Here is a 17,400-nt window from a genome sequence, read left to right on the forward strand (position 1 = left end):
GATTGAAATCCATGCAAAAAAGCATGGTACAAGATCAATAAGCAAGATAAAATGTACAGATAGTATTAAGAATAATTGAAGATTAATAGGGAGGGTGATAATGAACCTCCAGGCTTCAGCCTTTCTCGAGAATATCAGTTTGTCACTAAGATCTCTAAGTTTGATGGAAAATCCATAGAGTTGGCCATGGATTCCGCTTTCATAACACTGCAAGATATTTCAGTTTGACATCGCCATCGACATGAATGACTCCAAGCACAGTAACAAAAGTTGGAAACATCCCAAAGTTGCATCTAACAAAGAACTATAGAACTGTACAGCAGGTAAATATACCTACCTTTCTACATATTTGCCAGAATTTTATTGCAGAAGCCCTTCCATTAAAGCTAAGGCCTAGCACTATGATCATCAGATATCGTCTCTTCAGAAGATGCATCACTATCGATGATGATTAAGTTGCCTGGTTTATTGCCTCCACATGAGCACTTGCTGCTTGGTTCAGCTGTTCCAAGCCTTGTTCCTGATGTGAAGTTCGTGTAATGGGCATCACTAGATGGCTGTAGATCATTCATTCTTAAATCACCAAACCTGCTATTCATTCTGCCCCTTGGCCCACTATGCAGCTCGATAGGGTTCGAATAATTTTGGGTAACTCGGTACATCCCTGAATGAGCTCCTGATGAACCAACAGTAGGCAGAGGTGGCTCTGCCAGCCTTGGAGGAGGGGTGGTAATCGCTTCTCTGAGCCAGTGGGGTAAGTTGCCCTTTGCTGCAAAACTAGTTGAGGGGCCATCAGTCAATAAAGATTCGTCTCTTAGCATGGCTTTGCTTTCCATATGGTTGAACAAACCCCTATCATACTTCCCTTTACAATCTGAAAAAAGGTTTCTCCTTGGGTTTCTACCAGATCTCTGAAGCTGTTTGGCTCCATTTTTCTGAATATTGGCCGAGCTCAATGGTGACCTCTTTGGGACATTACCCTCCTTCTGGACATACAAATCTCCAAGTGATAGTTGAGTTTCATCCATTAAATTCTCTCTGTGGATTCCTGTTCTAGGATGCAGGAAGCCGCTGTTCCTGTTTGAAGAAACATCTGGTGGTTTTCTGAGCTTTACTTGTGATTCAAGCATACCATTCAAAAGTTTGGACTGTTCCACTTCCCACTGCTCAGCCAGGTCGCTTGCCACCCTCCATGGTGAGAAGTGCAATTTTGGGTCCCTTAACATGGCATCCCAATTGTCCCTTCCATGTCTCCTGACACCTATCCATAGAAAATCCAACTCCTCTTCTGGCCACAGGGTAGTATGCTGCTCAAACTTATCAGAACAACTGCCACGGCCCTTCAATGCTCTTGCTCTAGCTTCAATGCTCTCAAGCATCAATCTGTGCCTCAACAATGACATCTGACTCGTTGAAGACTTGGCCGCTGCATCTGGAATCATTTCCATGGTTTTAATGCTTAAATTTGGCAATGGGAATGTGGCGGGGCAGCTCTTGGAGTCTCGTCCTGCATTTTTAGGATCTGTTGGCAGAGACAAACCTAGAAAGTGTGGAGATCTGGTTGGAGTCTGTTTTGATTGAACAGTATCGCCTCCTAACCGAAGACTTGTTCTTTCTCTGGAACCTGGATAGACAGTCTCCTCCAGCTGTGTACTAGCCATGCAAACCATATCAATGGTTTTGTCTTCCGAGAACAACTGCTGACAAAATACTACATTATATCTCCAAAAAAACAATAAATAATAACACTTCCATACTAAAACAAGACTAATGAATACCAATATGGTCTACCCATTTAAGAAAGTATCACAACAGAATAACCAACAAAAGTGACATCTTTGGGCTGTGATACTACCTACCTGGAGACATTTATTCTTCGACATAATGGCCATGGGGAACAGAGGAGAACCTTTTCCATAATCTTTACTGTTGGCACCAACTTCTTCCATGGAAGTATGTGTATTTCCAAAAACCTGTAGATGGTGGATGGATGAAGTTTCTCCAACTTTCTCATTTATGGTTTGCAACAAATCCAATGCATGAACCGAAGGAGAAACCTGCTCTAAAACAGTAGAATGGCTTCTGCTTGTCGAGTCCAAGGAGCCCCGAAGAGTGTCTGATGCAGCGTGAACAAGTTGTTTTTGGGGACTTGAATCCAAGGTAACATTGCAGTCCATTGTGCCACACGAGTCTGTCATATCAGTTAATAGAAAATAATTAAGTGGAAATGTATGTCAAGAATCTGCATTTATGGTACAATTGGGTAAGATGGGTTCGAACCCACAATCTCATTGTTGCAGCACAAAAGGTCTAACTAAGGGAGCTACTGGCTCAAACCTGAGTTGAACATGTTTACATGATCTGAGTAAACAAAAATTACCAGGAGGAACAGATAGATCCAAGTAGAGTAGGGAGTCTCCATCTCTTGTAATATTATCAGGTTTTGTTGTTGCTTTCATTTGAGATTCTTCTCCAATGGAAGCCTGAGCTATAGGTGACATTGGCTGTTTATCCTTAACTGTTGCCTCACTATCAGGATCTTGATCTGCACCTTTTGAAGAGGTTTCCAAACAATTTTTCAGGGGATCCTCTTGGAAATTCATGGCAAGGTTGGAGCTCTGATCGAGTACTTGTTCAGTTACATGTGAGGTGTCTCCAAATGTGCATCCCCCATTAGATGAGTCTTCTCCCTTAAATTTCACACTAATAGAATAAAGTAATTGCATGATTAGAATAAATATTATATTACTCAAATATTATAGTCTTGACTATAAAGGAGTTTAGTTAATGTGAGAATACATCTCAATTCCTGGAGCAAATCCAGAATGAGCACTTTTTGAATCAACATCTTCTTCATCCTGTCACAGAACCGATAAAATGATCAATACCAATTACATAGACAGTGATCCCCATCAAATAGGTGTCACATTTACTTGTGGAATGAGCTAGCCTCTTCAGAAAAATCAAGTATTCACAAGGTAAAGTAACAATTCAATAACAGTAAACGCCGATTTAGCCATAGCCAAATTAGATAGGCCCTACTCAACCAAGAAACAAAGGGTCTGTTAGGTAATTGTTCTTGAAAACAAAAAACGGTTTCTTAAATTAGAAAAAAAGTTTGGCAGACTTCTGATAGAAGTTTTTTCATAATTTATTCTGAAAATAGGTTGTTTTTTAGAACAAATTTAAAGTGTTTTCAGTTGTTTTTTGCATAGCACACTACACAACAATTGAAAGGATGAAGAATCATCATACATCAGTGTACAACAACTTAATAAAGAATAAGCCAAGAAAATTGTTTTTCATATTTCAGCTCCCAAACAGAATTTTATTCTTCAAAATGATTGAGAACTGTTTTTTGAAAACATTGCCAAATAGTCAATATATCGTTTTCCGGCTTTATCATCTTACTTAGATGAATAGCACCAATGACTAACCACATAATCGAGATCTTACTGTAGTATCACTTTCAAGATCAATACTTCACCCTTTAGAACTAACATCAACATTCAAAGGAATGGATTTCTAGAAGAAAGACAGTCGAAAAGGAAAAGACACCACTAAAATGCTTAAATTGTTCCAATTTTTTATAATATTTTAAAATGTATCCATCTGGTTCTATCTTGTCTGAGATTTTTCTCTTAAAGTGCACTCCAAAACTGATTAAGCACATCATTGTTTCAAATCACAACACACCTTAGAGCCTTTTCACATATCTAAAATGTTCGAACTTAAAACATTTTTCAATGTGCCCAATAAACTTACAAAAGCCCAGAAATTGACCATCAAAAGATTTGGAACAAAGCACTAACCTACATAAACAGGATAAGACAGGAACCATTATTAGAGGAGGAATTTTGAGTGCTCAAGGATAAAAATCACCTAAAGTACTTAACAGTTCAGGGATTTATTAATTAATAGGCCATAGTAATTAACAAAACCCTCTGATCAGACTGCTGATATAATTTCAGATTTTCATTTTCCCTCATCACATCAAAAGAGTGACTGATTCCTAATGACACATGATAATGGAAATGCTGTTATAGTTTCTGTTATCAGTTTAAAACGATGAGGTGATGCATGTCATTCATACTTTATCTTATCAGCTCAATAGTGCCCATTTACTACGATGCTTGAATACAAAGCTGGCCATTCAATGCCTACTTGGCTTTTAAATGTTGTTTCTGGGATTTGTTTTACCTACAGTCAAAGGACTTATTCATCAAAAAGAATTAGAACTTGAACTGTAGCTTAATCAGAAATGAACCTACTAATTTATTAAGTCAAAAGAATTTAAATAATAATAATAATAGTAACCTTAACAGACTACAGATTTTAAAGTCAAATATAAGATCCTTAGAGAAGAGGTTGGAGAAGCTAAAAGATGGTCCTTGCCACCAAGGATGAAAATATCGGTTTTGACAAATATATTGGTAACTTGATTTTATGAATATATCGGAAAATATTTTGACACAAAATATAGGTAGACGAAAATTGATAAACAAAAAATTATAAAAATGTTGAGAAAAACTCCAAAAATGATAAAAATAATAATAATAATAATACTTACATTGAATTGTTTTAATAAAGAAATTGATATATATTGAAGGATATAAAAGAATGATGATATATAGACATTTTTTTATTGAAAAATGCTGATAATTTTATTTATAAATTTACATTTTTTTTTTGTATTTAACTATTCTATAAAAGATATAATAAAATAACTAAAATTAATTTATATATATAAAGAGAGAGAGATATACAATTTTATGTGCATTTGTAACAATGAAGCAAACTTGCTTAGGTGGCAAAGGCAGCTCACATCATTCTTTGGGTCTCTGGTTCAAAACTTGCACTTTCATGTTTTTGGTAATTTATTTAAATGGTTAGTGTACCCCAAGTGCAATCATGACGGATGAAAGACTTAGGAGTCTGTGTGATATTGGGCCTAGGCATGACTAAGAATTAGGCCAAAGCCCCCTACTGGGTTTAAATATTTTGAGGGAAAAGTGGATGAAAATTGTGGCTAACATACCCTAAGTGGAATCATGATTGATGAAAGACTTGTGTGATATTGGACCTAAGCATGACTAAGAATTAGGTTGAAGCCCAGTATTGGGTTTAAGCATTTTGAGGGAAAAGTGGATGAAAATTGTGGTTGACATGTAATGTTGTGGGCGAAAAAATCGTTGATATATCCAAAATATCAATGCAATATTGAAATTTCACCCATAAATCAGTGATAAAAGGGGAAAAATGTGAAAAATCTCTCATTCAAAATTTCGAAGGTGTTTGTCATGTCAAGGTAGCCCAACACACGAAATATTGATGATATATATATATATTTTAACCGAGGAACCTTTCACGATCAAACCCTTAGAACTCTCCATGGAGACCCAAACCTTGAGATGTTGACCACCCCGCAACAACCAGCATTGGTTAAATTCAAGGTATCATCAATGGCAAGATTCAAACCCAAGACCATGTGCCACTTGCTAGGACCACACTTCCCGATGTTCGCCCTAACCAATTGGGCTACCCTGATAGGTACAAAATATCGATGATATTTTGTTGATAAATCATGATATTTTGCCAATAAATCGCGACATTTTCATCCATGCTTGCCAATAATGGAAGGGGATTTAGTGACAGTTCTTGGGCAGTTAAACATAGAAGTCTAGAAAAGGATCATGAAGATATGACCATTGAGTGAGCAGGATTGTGGAGCTTACTCAAGTTTTGGCCTTCTCTATCTCAACAAATCAAGATGCTAAAAAGCTAGCTAAGAGAAAAACAATTTCTCTTGTTGAACTTCATTGTGGATCTCATACTGCCTTTCATTTTAAAAGACCAATCCTTAGGTTCGAAAGCCTAGGACATTTTTAAGGGGAGCTTTAGATCTTGTTTGGCAATTGTTTTTGAAAGCAGTTTTTTATTCTCTAAAACCAAAAAAAACCAAAAAAAATGGGAAAACACATTTAGCAACTACAAAATTGTTTTCTGTTTTATGTTCTTTAAAATAGAAAATAAAGTGTTTTCAAATAACATCTTTTATTTGGTTTCAATTATTTTCACTTGTTTTTTGAGAGTTATTTTAAAAAATAATTATACAAACATGTAGAATGATTAAAAAGAAAGCACTAGATATAAAATTATTTTTAAAAGCATTAAAAATAGGTCAAAAACTTTCAAGTTCCCAAGCAAACTTTTGTTCTACAAAACATCATAGAACAATTTTCAAAAATTATTCTAAAAAATTGTTTTTCAGAACTGTTTTCAAAACCAATTACCAAATAGGGCCTTACCTTTTTTTTTTTTGGTTGTGCATATTTTCTTTTCCGCACTTCTCACCTTTTGTTTGTATATTCTTTTATTACTCAATAGTCAATACAGTTACCACTACAGTCTCTTGTTACAACTGAAAAAAAAAAAAAAAAAAATACTACATGATCTTTGATTAAAAAAATTAAATAGTTGAGGAAAATCCATCCCCATTTATGATGAGGATCCCCATAAAACACAAAAGTCAAGAAAAAAGAACTAATCTTTAAAACTGAAAGCTTCATATTGTTATTAATTTTGCTCATTCCAAATAAAGAGGGCAATATAGAGTCACTCTCCACATAATCTTGTCATCCCCATTGCCTACATTTGGCCATTTATGGTGAATAATATCAAACACAGGCCAAAGGTATCATGCAGCTGATCCTAAAAGAGCAAACAAAAACACTCAGAGCTCACAGATCACTGAACTCTGAAGCAGTAAATGATCCACTGATTCAGCATCCCTTGTGCATATACAACACTCATTTGTAATAGTAGCCCAATTCCTACTTTTCAAGGGTCCACTGTAGATCACTATTCTTGCTTCATTAGAATTTTTCTATCATGGGACCATACCCATTATGACATCACTTCAAAATCTTCTTTGGATCTTACTTCTTACCAGCTGTACCTCAATTCTAGCATAATGTCCAAAACTTATCATTTCAAATAATGATTTCAATTTATTCTGCTGTATCCAAGTGATTTGTTTTATTAGCAAGCAAAAAATATATTAACAATGCCTATCAAAAGAGCCCACCATGGTACATGGGTCATATACAAGGGCATCAAAAGACAAAAATAAAAAAGAGAAAAATGCCGAAAACCCCTACCCTTACAAAGAGGCCAACCAATCAACAAAGTCTACCATAGGCATTGTCTCTTTAGTTAAGCGCACCCTTACCCACTCCAAACAGATACACAAGAGGGAGGAGTTTAGTGCTTGATCCATTTGTTCCACATCTTCAAACAGTCCAAAATAAGCACAAGGCAGCAGTCTTCCATTCTTTATTTCTCTTTCTTTTTTTTTTCTTTTTTTTTTTTTTTTTTGATAGGCAAAAGAGCAATATATTATAAGCGTCAAAAAAGGCAACACAAAGTATACAAGGAGGATACAAGTGTGCAACAAAGCAAAGAACAAGAAAGAAAAACAAAAAATACTCCCTCCCCTTACATGCAGCTTAACCAATCGACAATATCCAACATGGACATGGACCCAACCTCTAAGCCCCCTTTGGTCCACCCTAAATAGTTACACAAAACAGGATTTAAGCTCTTGATCTAATAACTCAACATTTTGAAATACTCTTCTATTTCTCTATTTCCAAATGGTGTAATACAAACATAAAGGAGCAATTTTCCATGCTTTCTTCCTCTTCTTTCCAATAAAACGACCTTGCCAACTTAATAATGTTGCTTTCACTAAGGATTGCAATACCCAAACAACTCCAAAAGATCCATGCCATCTTAAGAGGGTCCCTTTAATTGAAGATTGCATCACCCAAACGAAGAGAACTAGTTGCAACAAAATTCCTTTTTTGGTGCAATAAAGCAGGTGGTCCATGAATTCTTCCCCATCTTTGCACAAAAACCATCTATTCACCAAAGGTCTAACCTCTCTTTTTTAACTGATCTATTGCAAGGATCCTATCCCAGGCTGCTTCACATGTAAGGAATCTCACTTTCATTAACACCCCAATTTGCTAACCCAGGTTCTTCTTTATAGAACTGATGTTTAAAATATAAGTTTGGAATTACAACTAGTAACAACTGAATCCTTATTATCACATAACTTCAGAAAATCTCATTCTCCTCTAACAATCTGTAATCTATACCACAACAAATAGACCAAATGACCCTGAATTAGCTGAAACCTAGCTCCTGAAATATTGAAGTATCATTTTTTAAAGACAAACAAAAAAAATATGTTAACACCACCTAACAAAAAGCGCACCAAAGTCCATAAGATGTATTGAGGTAGAACAACCCTAGAATGGTTGTTTACAATGAAAGAAGTGAGCTAGGATTTCAATCTTTTATGGTTCAAGGAGAGTAACAAAGAATGAAAATCATGGCAGAAAAGAAAAGCATAATAAAATATAGAAGGAAAAAAAAAAAGGATAAAGAAGAGAGAAAACTTAGAATCTCACTAAGGCCTTCTATGTGTCTCATCTAGAAAAAAAAAATCAATGGTGTTTCAAAGAATTGTAAGGTATGCAAAGAAAAGCTTAATATTATGGATTATCAATACTACATTAATCCCCTTTTGTGTCAATTAGCCTTATTTATAAACTTTAGAAACCCTTGGATTTGAATAAACTGATGAAAAAAGTAGACATAACTTATGTAGTGACTAATTAGGACTCTTAATTGTTTACTAAAACTATTCAATCTTCTAAAAAAAAATAATAATAAAAAAAAAAAGAAACTTTTTTAGAATTAGAGACTTAATTTATAAGACTTCTTGCAATAAAATTTCTAATAAAGAAGACTTCTAGAATTTAAGGACTCAAAATAGAAACTTTAGTATAAAAATTTTATTTTAGAAAATAAAAGATATAGAATTTCTTTTTAAGAAGAATTCTAAAAATTCCCTACATCTAAATAAAACTCATATATTGATAACTAACTAATTATGACTTTAGAGAACCTAAAAAAATTGCAAAATTATCTAAATACCCCTTGTAAAGTAATTTAGGATTTTTTTCATTCTTTCATTTCTTTCTAGAGTAGATCTTGGAGATTCATCCTCATCATGTATATAAAGGACACCAAGAGCTAAAGCAATAAAAAGGGAAAAAGGGAAAAAGGGCATTAACAAAAAAATAAAGCCCTTCCATGAAGATCCCAATCAATCTATGAAATCTATCATGGTTAAGGAACCCCCATCTATGTATCTTCCAACCCACAACAAAAATGAAATATTAGCAAATCATTTGAAAAACAAATCCTAGATAGAAAAATGAAATGTAGGGAACCTTCATTTTCAATTCCAAAGAAAGGTGGACTAAAAGATTCAAAAGATTTCAAACCCATTAGCTTGGTAGTCACTAGAGGTAAGAGATTCTGCACATGATCAGAGTCTTGCTAAGGTTTTGAGAGTATGGGAGTGAGGGACTCCCATGGAGTTCCAAAGGGAGGTAAGAGCTGGTTTGCTGTTGAATCTAAGTCATTCGAAATATCCATTGAAGAGGTCAAAGGAAGGCTAAGAGGAACTATCTGGGAAAGGAGTAAAGGTCTCTCCTCTTGGATAAGATTTGGGGAAAAAGGTTTAAGCCTTCTGTTGGAAGGTGTGGAAGCTTGGTGTAGAGGAGAGTCTAACTCGAAGCTTTTAAAAGTTTGGGATGAAGGAGCAAGAAAATTCAGACTAGAATGTCGCTCTAATGTGGCTGGGAGATTTCTGCTCTGCTCGGTCAGAGATGTGGAAAGGAAAAAGTTCTGTCTAGTTTTTCCTGAGGGAAGTGGCTTAGTAGGGGGATGGTTCTTGCTGGCTAAGAATCTGAGGGCTCTTGGGGTCTCTTCCACAGAAGAGAGGAATAGCTACCAGAGTGTGTCATCCATGGGTAAGGAGGAGAGCAATGTCAACACTTCAGAGAAAGAGTCAGGTTCGTATGCAGAAGTAGTTAAAGGGAAGAAAGGTATGTCAGTGGAGTCTATGAGGGTGCACCTAGGGGAAAAGGAAATAATGTGCAGGGAGGAACAGCTTGGGCGTTGTCTGGTGGGTTGTTTCGGTGGTAGTCCTGTGTCTATCCCGTCACTGCCTTCTTTGAAGAGATGGGCGTATGAGGTTTGGCGACTGAAAGGGGAGTTAAGAATATTCAGGTTGGGTGGGGCCCTGGTGCTGTTTGAGTTTCAAAACAAATGGGAAGCTGATATGGTGCTTCTTAGAGGGAGCAGACATTTTAAGGACAGAGAATTTTTATTGCAAAGGTGGGGACGGGTAGTGGGGTGCACTTGGAAAGAGAGCCATACTAAGGAAGTGTGGGTAAGAGTGGTAGGACTTCCTCTTCATCTTTGGAGTAGGGAGGTTTTCAAGCGTATTGGAGATTGTTGTGGGGGGTTTGTAGCTGTGGATGAGGAAACGGCCCTCTTCTCTCAGCTGCAGTGGGCTCGGATTTTGGTTAAAGACTCGGGAATGAAATGGCCTGGATCGATGGAGGTGGAGGCGGGTAACTCTAGATGGGAGATTTGCTTGTGGTGGGAAGCCATACCGCGGGTGTTGCAGGCTGGGTTAGGCTCTAGGATGCAGAGGAGAAGTGAGTGGGAGGTTAGGGATGAAGGTGGGGGAGCCTCACGCGCTGAATCTAGAGTACGGGAGCCCAAAGCTGATTTTCAAAAAAGGGAGGCTGAAGTGAAGGTGGCGTGTGGCAGTGTAAGTGGGAAGGCTGGCAGAGAATGGGGCAGGAAGGTTGTTGACCCTACAGTGGGCTGTTCAGGGAGTGGGCCTGGGCCCAAGACTGGCAGTGGGGCTTTTTTAAAGGGAGAGGGAGGGCCGTTTTCAAAGGAAGTCATGGGTTGGGCTGAGGGCCCGTCTCACTTTTGCCCCAATTTGTCGGGCTGGACTAAGGGGCTTGAGGAGCCTTGTGGGCTTTTTAAGCCTGAGGCCCATTTGGACCTTTTAAGGGAGCCCGTCCCTTCTAGGGCTTCCCCCGAGTCTGTCGGGACCCTTGCGGAGCTGGAGTAGGAGCTTTTGGTCGTGAGTTGCGCCGGCGACATGGAGCCATCCCTCGGCCATCGGAAGCCCACTGATGACGAGCTTTTGAACGAGGCTTCCAGGTACCCCCGTAACCTCAAATTCCCTAATTTCTCTTTGGGGTGTGGGGTTTCTTCTCTTTCTCCTCCTTTCTTGGGGTCGGATGGTGCTGTGGTGGGGAAGGTGGGGGGGATCAGTGGTATGTTTGGGGCCGTGGAAGAAGAAAGGAGCAGGGACTCTACGCGTGAAGAGTGGCTGGCAGACCTCTCGGTCCACGAAGATGGGAACATGTCTCCGCGAGCGTCGGGTGATGAGGCAAGGGGGCCCGATTTAGCCATTGTTCCTTTTGGAGGGGTTTTAGAAAGCCCATTAGTGGAGACGATGGCCCTTCAGGTGGAAGTGGGGGACGGAGAGGAAGAATGGAGCTCCAGCTGCCTTGCAAAATTTAGTCACTGCTTGGGCATGCCAACAGTTGGGTTTGAGGAGGAAATCCTATACCTGTTGAGGAGAATGAGGGGGAGAATTGAAAAGAAAAATCAGGGCAGGGAGAATAAAAAGACAAAGTCTTCGGTCACAAAATCCAGCAGGGAATTAAAGAAGCTGGAATGGACAGTAAGCTATAAAAGGGCTAAGTTGGCTTCCAATGAAGGCAAGTTTGAAGGGGCTTCAGGATCAGGGATTAAATGAAGATAAAGATATTATCTTGGAATGTTAGAGGGGCAAATGATAATGAAAAGAGGAAAATCATTAAGTCTGTAATAAAATCCAACAAGGTGGACGTGGTGTGCTTGCAGGAGACCAAAATCAAGGATATGAGTATGGGGATTGTTCGTAGTCTTGGGGTGGGAAGACATATTGACTGGAGAGCAATTAACTCTAAGGGGGCAGCTGGAGGTGTTCTGGTGTTTTGGGACAACAGAGTGGTTGATCTGTTGGAGGTGGAAGAAGGGATATTTTCAGTGTCTTGTCTGTTCAAGAATTGTATGGATGGGATGAGGTGGGTATTCACTGGAGTTTATGGGCCGGTGTGCAGAAGGGATAGAGAGGTTTTTTGGGAGGAGCTTGGGTCAATAAAAGGGTTATGGAGTGATCCTTGGTGTGTGGGGGGAGACTTTAACATGATCAGATACCCGGAAGAGCGTAGGAGGGGGGGTGAGTTATCTGCTTCAATGAGGAGATTTACTGAAGTGGTAGAGGATTTGGAGCTAAGGGACTACCCCTTACAGGGGGGTCTCTTTACTTGGCGAGGGGGGTTAAACAACCAGTTTCAATCTAGGCTCGACAGGTTCTTAGTTACAGATGAGTGGGATAGAATGTTCAATGGAGCCAAGCAGGGGATTCTTGCTAGACCAGTCTCTGATCATTTTCCTATCCTATTGGAGGGTGGAGGTTTGAAGAGGGGTCCATCACCATTCAGATTTGAGAATATGTGGTTGGAGGAAAGGGGGTTCATGGATCAGTTGAAGAGGTGGTGGGGCAGCTTATATTTTACTGGGTCTTTTAGCTTTGTCCTGGATGCAAAATTAAGAGCATTGAAAGGGCTTTTAAAGACTTGGAACAAAGAAGTTTTTGGGGCAATTGAGACTAAGAAGAGAGAAGCTCTTAACCAGGTGGCGCACTGGGATGCAGTGGAGAATCATTCAACTCTGAGTCTGGAGGATTGTGAAGCAAGGAAGGAGGCTAAGGAGGCTTATAAGACATGGGTGTTGAGGGAAGAAATTTCTTGGAGACAGAGATCAAGGGAATTGTGGTTGAAGGAGGGGGACAACAATACCAAATTCTTTCATAGGATGGCGAACGCGCATAGCAGAAGGAACTGGTTGTCAAGGCTGAAAGTGGATGATTGTTGGCATACGGAGGAGTTAGATTTAAAAAATAGTGTGGTGGGTGCTTTTAATAATCTGTACACTGAAGAAGGAGGATGGCGCCCTGGTGTTGAGGGGCTGCCCTTCTTGAGATTAGACAGTTGTGAGGCTGTGGGGCTGGAAATCCCCTTTACGGAAGGGGAGGTGTACGTGGCTCTTTCAGATCTAGGCAAGGATAAAGCCCCCGGCCCGGATGGCTTCACCATGGCCTTCTGGTCGTTCAGTTGGGATTTAGTAAAGGCTGAAATAATGGGATTCTTCAAGGAATTTTATGAGAGGGGCAAATTTGTAAAATCTCTTAATGCAACTTTCCTTGTACTAGTCCCAAAGAGGGGAGGAGCTGAAGATTTGAAAGATTTCAGGCCCATCAGCCTTGTAGGCAACCTCTACAAGTTGCTGGTCAAGGTGTTGGCCAATAGAATTAAAAAGGTGATGGGGAAAGTGATCTCAGAGTCTCAAAATGCCTTTGTGGAGGGTAGACAGATTTTGGATGCAGTGCTGATCGCAAACGAGGCTGTGGACTCAAGGTTGAAAGACAATGTGGGAGGGGTGTTATGCAAGTTGGATATAGAGAAGGCTTATGACCGTGTTAGCTGGAGTTTTTTGTTGGCGGTTCTTAAAGAGATGGGGTTTGGAGAGAGATGGATAAAGTGGATTGATTGGTGCATTTCCACAGTGAAATTTTCCGTGTTAGTTAATGGGTCTCCATCCGGTTTTTTCCAAAGTTCGAGGAGGCTAAGACAAGGTGATCCCCTCTCCCCTTATTTGTTTGTGATCGCCATGGAGGTTTTTAGTAGTATGATGAGAAGGGCTATTAGTGGGGGCTACTTATCTGGGTGGAAAGTGAGTGGTGGGAGGGATGAGGGGATGCATATATCACATTTGTTGTTTGCTGATGATATGAAGAATTTCTGAACTCCTTTATTGATTCAATTCGGTACACACCATACACATATATATACACCAATGACTGAATAAGAAAAAATCAATCTAGCTTAATTCTCTCCTAAAATTAGGAAACTGAATCATAAGGAAATATCCTAAATGATCTCTCCTTTTTTATTCCTAAAATACTATCCTAAATTAAAACACCTAACTTTGGCATTATTTCAACACTCCCCCTCAAGCTGGAGAATATATATCATATAATCCCAGCTTGCAAGTTAAGTCTTCGAAGTTAGGCCTAGGTAAAGCTTTGGTGAGGATGTCCGCGGTTTGGTGCTTGGTAGGAACATAGTTCAATTTAACCGTCTCACTAGTCACCTTCTCTGTGATGAAGTGTCTGTCAATCTCAACATGCTTGGTCCTGTCATGATGCACGGGGTTCTTTGCTATGCTTATAGCTGCCTGATTATCACACATCATCAGAATTGGAGATGAACTCGTTTGTCCCAGTTCACTAAGAACCCTTTTTATCCAAATCCCTTCACAGATTCCCTGTGCAAGAGCTCTATACTCAGCTTCTGCACTACTTCTGGCTACAACTGATTGCTTCTTACTCCTCCAGGTAACAAGATTTCCCCAGACAAAAGAACAATATCCAGAAGTGGACCGCCTGTCAATGATGTTTCCTGCCCAATCCGCATCTGAGTATACTTCAGTGTCACGGTTCTCTGTCTTTCTGAAGAATAGACCTTTTCCTGGTGTCATTTTTAAATATCTAAGAATCCTGTAGACTGCTTCCATGTGTTCCTCAGTGGGGCTGTGCATGAATTGACTTACAGCACTCACTGCAAAGCCAATATCTGGCCGAGTATGTGAGAGATAAATCAAGCGCCCGACAAGTCGCTGATATCTCCCCCTGTCTACCGGTGTACTTTCTTTCTCGATACCAAGTTTCTTCTGACTATCCATAGGAGTATCAATTGGTTTGCATCCAAGCATACCGGTCTCCTTAAGAAGATCGAGTATGTATTTTCTTTGAGAGACTACAATTCCCTTCCTTGATCTAGCCACTTCCATACCAAGGAAATATTTCAAATTTCCAAGGTCTTTAACTTCAAACTCTTCTGACAAATACTTCTTCAAATTCTGTAATTCCTCCATATCATTCCCAGATAGAATAATATCATCGACATAGACTATCAATATGGCCATTTTCCCGGTATGAGACTTCTTGACAAATAGAGTATGATCAGCCTGACCTTGTTTGTAGCCCAGCTTCAGGACTGCTTTTGTGAATCTATCAAACCAGGCTCGGGGAGATTGTTTAAGGCCGTACAAGGATTTTTGGAGTTTGCAAACCTGATTCTTTGCCATACTTTCTTCGAAACCAGGTGGTATTTCCATGTAGACTTCCTCTTCTAGGTCATCATTTAGAAACGCATTTTTTATGTCCAGTTGTTGCAAGCACCAATCTTGATTGACAGCCAATGAGAGAAGAATCCTGATAGTGTTCAGTTTTGCAACAGGAGCAAAAGTCTCCTGATAGTCTATCCCATAGGATTGTGTAAACCCTCTAGCTACCAAACGAGCCTTGAATCTCTCGACTGATCCATCTGCTTTGTATTTTATGGTGAAAATCCACTTGCACCCCACAGGCCTCTTCCCAACCGGCAAATCTGTGATAGTCCACGTCTCATTCTTCTCAAGTGCATCAATCTCATCTTGTACTGCCTTCTTCCATTCTGAAATTTTTAATGCCTCTTGTATTGTGTTGGGAACCTGGGTATCATCAAGAGAAGTAGCAAATGCTCTATAAGATGGTGATACCCCTTCATACGTAACATAATTTCCAATTAGATGATCTGTACATCTCCTAACACCCTTCCTCAATGCAATCGGCAGAGTAGAATCATCAATGCTAGGAATTAACACCTCTCCAGCCCTATCCTCACCTATGTTCTCTTCAGGAAGACTTGAATTGGAGTCAATATATTGGCCACATGTTGACTGTGATCCGTGCTCTAATTCCTGTCTTTTCCTCCTCCTGATGTAAACTTGTAAGTTCTCATTAGCAAGTTGTGAGGCTGTAGGTTGAATAGGCATGGGAGACTGGATGGTCACGGGAGAAGGAACATTTGTGTGCTTGGCTGGCTGGACTGATGACGGCATGGGTGTGGACAACTCAGTGGGCGGGAATTGGGAAGGATTTGGTGACTCTGAGTGAACAGAAGGTACACCCTCAAGACGAGACTCCCAAACTTGATGTTCATTCATGCTCTCCCCCTGAACATGAAATTTGGGATAGAAGAAGACATGTTCAAAGAAAGAGACGTCCATGGTGGTGTAAAATCTTTTGTTGGTTGGAGAATAGCATTTGTACCCTTTTTGGGTTGGAGAATACCCTAGGAAAATGCACTTATTTGCTCGAGGAGCAAATTTGCTACGATTTTGAGGATACACATGAACGAATGCCGTGCAACCAAATACTTTGAGTGGTAAATCAGAAGAGGCGACACGGGTGTGAGGAAATTGTTTTAAGAAAAGTTGACGTGGGGATTGAAAGGTAAGCACTCTGGATGGCATACGGTTAATCAAATAGGTAGCTGTGAGAATAGCTTCCCCCCAGAAATAGTTTGGAACATTAGAGGAAAACATAAGGCACCGGGCAACCTCCAAGAGATGTCTATTCTTGCGTTCAGCCACCCCATTTTGTTGTGGGGTGTCAACGCAAGAACTTATGTGGATAATGCCATGATTTTGAAGATAAGTACTGAGACTACAAGTAAAGTATTCCTTTGCATTATCTGACTTGAGGACTTGAATTTTGGAATTGAATTGGTTTTGAACCATAAGATTGAAGGTTTGAAAAATGTGCCCAACCTCTGACTTTTCTTTCATAAGGAAAACCCATGTTACCCGAGTATGATCATCAACGAATGTCACAAACCATCGAGTGCCAGAAATATTTTTTATCCGGGAGGGACCCCACACATCACTATGAACTAGAGAGAAAACAGTCGAAGGTTTGTATGGGATTTGAGGATATACTGTTCGAGTATGCTTTGCAAACTGACAAATTTCACAGTGATAAGATGCTGGATTTTTATTGATAAATAATTTGGGAAACAATTTTGCAAGGTAAACAAAGCTGGGATGACCAAGGCGATAGTGTAACATTATAATCTCACTATCTTTATTGACCTTAGAATTTGACACAGAATTGAAAGACTCTAACATACTCTGAGACTGTACGCAACTTGCTTGAGAGACTTGGTTTGAGAATTGGCCACATGAGAGGAGGTAGAGCCCGGAACACAGTTCAGCACTGCCAATCATCTTCCCCGATTTCAAGTCCTGAAAAACACACGAGTTTGGATAGAATTTAGTAACACATTGGAGATCACGAGCCAATTTGCTAATGGACAAAAGATTACAATCCAAGTTTGGAACATGGAAGACAGAGTCAAGAAATAAGTCTTTAGTAAGTTTTATAGAACCTGTCCCGGCAATTTTTGACTTTGAACCATCAGCAATATGGACGAATGAATGACCATTACTTGGCTTGTAATTTTGAAGAATGGCAGCATCTCCTGTCATGTGATCAGAAGCACCTGTGTCCACTATCCACGG

General features: G+C 39.5%; 1 protein-coding gene across 2 annotated transcripts in view; it reads right to left on the reverse strand.

The window, feature by feature from the left end:
• The window catches only part of LOC104879150 (uncharacterized), a 40,838-nt gene continuing 23,438 nt past the window's right edge, over positions 1–17,400 (reverse strand). Inside the window, exons 5-9 of one of the 2 annotated variants that reach the window (XM_010650975.3) lie at positions 2,800–2,858; positions 2,381–2,703; positions 2,058–2,191; positions 1,860–1,973; positions 1–1,697 (exon numbers count right to left, since the gene is read on the reverse strand). In XM_010650975.3, the coding sequence (XP_010649277.1) occupies positions 387–1,697; positions 1,860–1,973; positions 2,058–2,191; positions 2,381–2,703; positions 2,800–2,858 (1,941 nt within the window). In that variant the 3' untranslated portion in view covers positions 1–386. Of the gene's footprint in view, positions 1,698–1,859; positions 2,192–2,380; positions 2,704–2,799; positions 2,859–17,400 lie in introns of both variants that reach the window. The other variant, XM_010650974.3, reaches the window with a different exon arrangement.

This window comes from Vitis vinifera, chromosome 4 (assembly GCF_030704535.1).
Source record: "Vitis vinifera cultivar Pinot Noir 40024 chromosome 4, ASM3070453v1".
Classification (NCBI taxonomy): Eukaryota; Viridiplantae; Streptophyta; class Magnoliopsida; order Vitales; family Vitaceae; genus Vitis; species Vitis vinifera.